Source organism: Vicia villosa, linkage group LG1 (assembly GCF_029867415.1).
Source record: "Vicia villosa cultivar HV-30 ecotype Madison, WI linkage group LG1, Vvil1.0, whole genome shotgun sequence".
Classification (NCBI taxonomy): domain Eukaryota; kingdom Viridiplantae; phylum Streptophyta; class Magnoliopsida; order Fabales; family Fabaceae; genus Vicia; species Vicia villosa.
The window spans coordinates 65,389,673-65,396,200 of record NC_081180.1 but is presented as its reverse complement, the minus strand read 5'-3'; the positions used below and the strand labels follow the sequence as shown (position 1 = coordinate 65,396,200).

Here is a 6,528-nt window from a genome sequence, read left to right as displayed (position 1 = left end):
TAAGAGGACGATATTTAAATAATTTTAAAGGTTTGGTAAACTTTTTTATAGAAAAAAAGATCGGATCAAGAAGAAGAAGAATACGTCTCTTTATAGTGATTTATGTTTTGATGTAGTATAAACATTGATTCAAAGATCCATACTTGTATTCATTTTGCATAATATCAAATGAAAATGTGTTTTTATCCAATTATTTCTTTTATCCTTATGTATTTATTGTTAAAAACAATTTTTGGGACACCACTCTTTTCATTCGCCCAGGGCACCCAAATTCAAAGGACCGGCCCTGCCGTTATGGAGAAAAATTAGTATATGGCTAGGGATTAACATCAACACAAACCTGGATTTCGGCACCCATTTGATCAATTGTATTGAGGCTCTGTCTGGACCTATGTCGAAGCGCAGGGCGGGAGCTGTTTGGATAACAATTTGTTGGGCTATTTGGAAACATCGTAACGACATTGTCTTTAACAATGTGGTAGCTGATATGGATGAACTGTTTGGTATGATCATTTGGTTTTCTTGGTGGTGGTTGGCAATAGAATCTAAGGATAGAATTATGTCTAATTTCTATGATTAGTTCCACAACCCTGTTTTGTGTTTGTGAATCTATAGGTTAATTGGTTGTAACTCTCTTTTCTTGTAAGGGTTAGAGCACCCCAGTGCTCTTTTCTATTAATACAAGAGTTGTTTATTAAAAAAAAAAAAAAGTTATGAGTCAGTCCTTAAAAAATTGAAATTACAAACCAAATGTAAAAAAATCATGAAGATGAAGATTGAAATTGAAAACCAAAAGTAAAAAAAAGACACATGAATATAGTAGGAAGGATTGTAACATTCTCTCAAATTTTTTTACCAGCATTTTTTTTTAATTTAGTAAGGTTTACAATAAACATGACAGGTTACATATACATAGAACCAAAACATTCTACACATCATGCATTGGACCAGTAACCATTGCTACATTTTTCTCTTTTGGTTTTTTGGTGAAAAGCATCTCCATCTCCTCCAAAGCCTTACCTTTAGTTTCAGGAAGATAAAAATAGAAAAAAATCCAAGCTATCACAGACAATCCAGCAAACATGAAAAAGCTTCCACCAATTGTGATTGCTTTATAAATAGAAATAAAAGTCATTGAAACAATAGCATTCATGCTCCTATTCACAGCAACTCCAATACTAGCCCCTTGTGCCCTCAACCTCAAAGGAAATATCTCTGAACTATAAACCCAAGTCACAGGTGCAAGTCCAACATTAAAGAAACCAACATAAACATATGTTGCCATAATACTAAGGCTCAAAGCCCATGAAACCTTTTCATGGGCCTGTTCCACCATAGTCAAGCTAAACCCTAATGTTGTAAGGCCAACAATCATTCCTCCAACACTTACTTGCAATAACCTTCTTCTACCAACTCTATCAAGCAAAACCAAAGCAATTAATAGAAATATAATCTTTGTTAATCCAACACCAATTGTTGCAAGCAGAAGCTTCTCTTTACTTGTAACACCAGCTTTTTTAAAAATTCTTGGACTATATAACATAACCGCTTCGATTCCGGTTGCATGTTCGAAAAAATGGATTCCAACAGCAGCGATTAAGATCCAACGTACAGAAGGTGTTGGTCTTAGAATCAACTCCTTCCAAACTCCTTCACCTTGAGATTTTTGTGATACTTTCACAATTTCATCGTTACAATTCTCATCTATATCTGCTGCAATTTTAATATCCTTGAAACGAAGTTCGGCTTCTTGCGTTGTATTCGAAACTTGTAATAAAACTTTCTTAGCCTTTCCTAGTTGACCTTGCATCACCAACCATCTTGGTGATTCTGGCATTGATAAAATAACAAACGCTACGAAAACCGAAGGAATCGCTGCAATACCAAGCATTAATCTCCAACCAAGTTTCAAACTCAAATATTTTCCCAAGAAATAGTTTGATATATAACCTAGTAAAATACCAAGAGCAATGCAAATTTCAGGTAAAGAGGCTAAAGAGCCTCTTGATGCTGCAGATGAAATTTCAGTTGAGTAAACAGGTGCTATCATGAGTGCAAAACCAACCCCTAAACCACAAACACATCTTCCAACCATTAAAATCGCGTAGTTTGGACCGTAACCCATTAGAATTGCACCAATGATGAAGAGTATAGAGGCTAAGAAGATTGTGTAGCGACGACCAATGATATCAGAAGTTCTTCCAGCTGTTAAGGATCCTACTAGTGCACATACGTTCAAGATTCCTGCTAGAACCTCTTGTTGTGTGTCGCTGATTCCCAAGTCCTCTTTTATGAATATCATTGCTCCACTCATAACACCAGTATCTAAAAAGTGAGAAAGATTAGAGAATATTATGAAAAATATATTTAAAATAAAATAAAAAATGAGAAAGATTAGAGAATGTGATAATATTACCATAACCAGAGACAATGGAAACCATTGAAGCAACAATGGCACAAGCCAAAGCATATTTGTTCAACGATGTGTGTTGAAATTCTTTGTCACCTTGATCAATTATCATGATGATGGTGATGATGATGATGATGATATTGTTAATGGATTTAATTTCTCTTTAACTCTTGCTAAAAACTCAAACTTCTCAACGTGATTTGTTTTATTTGTTTCTTTGTTCCAAAGTGTGAGTGTATATACTATATATAGAGGTCTAATTGGGTGAATATAACATAAAAGAATCTGAATCTTTATATTTATAGTAATGAAAATTAGTTTTATGAACGATATCGTTCAAGGTAACTAATATTGATATTAGGATACTATAAGGATAAAGATTGGTAGTTTCGTGCTGACCACGAGCCACATATACCTTTACTTATTTGAAAATTTTATCAAAATAATTTAGCTTATTACCATATTTAAAATAAAATAATCATGTCTTTTTTATACTCCTTCCATATGTCCGGTTAATAATAAAAAATACCAAAATTATATTATTAGGTTAATATTTTGAAACTAACTAGTAGGATACCGTGCGTATGCACGGGTTCCACTGTGTTACGCGCATTTGAATTCAAAAATTAATCTAAAAAGTAAAAAAAATCAAATAATAGATAGCTTATTATTCAAAAATATATTTAATTTTAAATATAATATTAAAATATTTTGTCATAGAAATTCAAAGAAATTAGAAAATATGAAAATATTATTGAAAAAAAATGAACCCCAAGATAATTGTATAAGTTTTTAAAAACTATTATGGTTAAGAAAAACTTTGTAAAAGACAATTGTGAAAAATAGAAGAAAAAAATGTTTCTAGAGTCGTCAGAGTTGTAATAATAAAAAGGTTTATAAAGTTTAATAAATTAGACAAATAAATAACTAAAATTAAAATTAGTTGAATATCAATAAAAAAGAAATTTTACATAAAAGTCCAAAAACATAACATCTAAAAAAAATGAAGTTTAACGTTGTACAAAAAAATAAAATAACCCGTGTGTTTGCACGGATTTTTGTATGGTTACCCCGTACTTTTATATAGTACTGGTATGTTACTAGTGTGTTCGCACGAGTAGTTGTGTGCTATGTTATAATGTCACTATTTTTAATAGTTATTGGAAAAAAGTTATTTAAATGCATAATTAATGAAAAAAATTGGATCACTAACTTCATGTTTCCATTAATATAAGTATCATATCAATACATGTGTATTTGCACGGATACAGGCGTGGTATGCCAAGTTGTCGGCGGTTATTTTCAAATTTGAAGAAATAAGAATTGTGATAAAATAAAGAAAAATTAAATAATTTATTAATTATTTCTAACTAAAATAGTTTATTATTTTTAAAAGAGATAATAAATCGGTTTCTATAATTTCTTTCGTGTATAAAAATATTTAAATCAACGGTATAATCAATAGCTTAATATTAATACCATGTGCGTATCATATCAGTACCAGTGTATTTGCATGAATAATGGTGTAGTATATTAAGTTGTCGTCAGCTATTTACAAATTTAAATACCCGCGCAGACTTCGTGCAGTCGTAAGCTATTTACAAATTTTATAAATACCCGTGCAAACTCCGTGCAGTCGTCGGCTATTTACAAATTTAAATACCCGTGCAGATTCCGTGCGTCTGCACGGATAAAAAATAATTTTGTACGAAACATTTGTATTTAATGTATGTTGAAAAATATTTATAAATGTAAATTAATTAAACATAATTTATACATAGTTTTTGAAGTAACATTTTTTTACTCTATTTTTTATTAACTTCTAAAAAGAATTTAAGTGAATTTGAAATGAGACAGTGAGTTGGAACATAAAAGTGAGGTGGCTTTATTACCAAAAAAAAAGTTATTTTTGGATGTTAAAAAATATTAACGATTTTTTTTTTTCATTCATAATTTGTATGTTAAAAAAATATTACTAATGAACTTTTTTTCATTCCTATTTTGTAAAAATAAAGACAAATTTTTAGGTACTCTTTAATGTTAATTAATTTTTAAATATTAACAATAAAATAATATTAAATATTAATATGATATTGAATATCTTCATTTAATTGAATGAATGTATATGTACTCAACTAAATTCAATATTATATATCTTTCTTTTTTTTTAAATTTTATATTTAAAAATATTATTTTAAACATCTAGAAATAGAGTAATTGATAGAGGAGCTAATATATAGAAATAGAGTAATTGATAGAGAGAGAGTTGAAAGAGGAGCTATTATCATATAAATATCATATAGATTCGATACTTTTGATTTAAGATGAGTAAGGAAGTGTAATAAATTTTTTGATATACATTTATGTATAGTAACTCACATTTTTATTAAATATTTAAAAAATGTGATATAATTTAATTTAATTACCTAAATAAACATGAGTAAGGAAGTGTAATAAATTTTTTGATATACATTTATGTATAGTAACTCAAATATTTATTAAATATTTAAAAAATGTGATATAATTTAATTTAATTACCTAAATAAACATATATGAAATAGATTAATTGATAGAGAGAAATAGTTGATAGAAGAGTTGTTATCATGTATATTTGATTTTTTTATTTAAGATGAGAAAGGAATTCATTAGTTTGGATTGTAGTCTGAATACCCATTTGATCAGTAAGAATATCATTCAGTTGATAAGACTTCAATTTTTCATCCGACATCAAATTTACATTGTCCATCCCACTCCACTAATAAGAGAAAAATAAATCATGTAATAGTCAAACATAAATATGATAAAATAGTATTATTAAATAGAAAAAATATAACATTACTAAAATAATAATGTTACTTTTCTCCTTTATCTATCATATGTTTCGCCAAGTAATGGATTAAATGGTTTGCAAATTCTTCATTCTCTTGAAGCATAGGCAGATACAATAAAAGCAGTGAAGTAGAGAATTTTCATTTGTTTAAAAGATAGAGAAGAACACACTAATATGATATTATTGAAAGGGTTAACAGGTGTAAAAAAACAATAAAAATTATGAAACATTTTTCTTATATCATATTGAAGCGCTAATATTTTCCTTAGGCTATGTTTGGATATCATAAAATCAACGGAGTGGAATGGAGCGGAGCGGAGTGAGATGGAGCGGAGTGGAGTGGAGCGGAACGAATATACCATTCCATTGTTTGGAAATTTTAGGACGGAACAAGGTAAGTTGTTCATTCCGCCCAAATCGGAGGGTAAGAAAAATGGTGGTAAGTGATGGAATGGAATGGAATCCATACCACTCTATTCCGCTCCGTTCCATCCGTTTTTAAATTATCCAAACAATGGAATATCATTTTATTTCATCCCGTTCCGCTCCGCTCCATCCGATTCCATCAATCCAAACAAAGCCTTAATATGGCAGAACAATATAAATCTGTCAACCAAATCCAGACTTACCCATTTTCCCCATTCATATGCTTGCTCCAGCAGATATCAATACTCCATTTCTTCAAAATACTTTTGCAGGGAGGAGAGAGCCTCACTAAAGTAAACAGACAGGCAAATTTTTGTTAGATATTTCCCTATATTATCCTTGATCATTTACAAAGACTGACACCTTTCTCGACAGGGTCCGGCAATTTCTTTGTCCTCGTAGATCACTATGGTCTCTGAATCAACCGTGTTCTTTATAGCATCAAGAATTGTAATCCCTGATCATATCAAGAATTTTCACAAGAATAAGAAGGGTAAATGATAACTATGAGTTATGTTTAAAATCAAATATTTTTAATGATCTAACGAATATGTCTGATTGACATTGTAAAACGTTTTTTAGAGTGATCGTACATATCAATCAAAATGAATCATACCTTCAAGAATATCGTTGCCACCGACTCCTTGCCATTCAATGGTCCAACCACCATACTGATATCCTAGATTATTTGCATGGCTTCCGGCCACGGAGTATTTTTGGAACCTTTGTAGTAAGGAGTAGCAAAGGGTTTTTATCAGATTTGCCATTTTCGAGAAGGACCATGGATTTCCTCACAGCTTCTCTAGCAAGTTCTTTATGTTCCTGTTTAGAATTTATAAAACCATAGAAGAGATGATTGCAG

The 6,528-nt window shown here is 30.2% G+C and overlaps 1 protein-coding gene across 1 annotated transcript; it reads right to left on the bottom strand.

The window, feature by feature from the left end:
* Positions 1-928: 928 nt before the first annotated feature.
* On the bottom strand, positions 929-2,522 carry LOC131644445 (probable polyol transporter 6). Its single transcript, XM_058914951.1, has 2 exons — positions 2,417-2,522; positions 929-2,325 (listed from the first exon to the last, which is right to left on the bottom strand). The coding sequence occupies exons 1-2, from the start codon at positions 2,520-2,522 to the stop codon at positions 929-931; spliced, it is 1,503 nt and encodes a 500-aa protein (XP_058770934.1).
* Between the last annotated feature and the right edge of the window lie 4,006 nt (positions 2,523-6,528).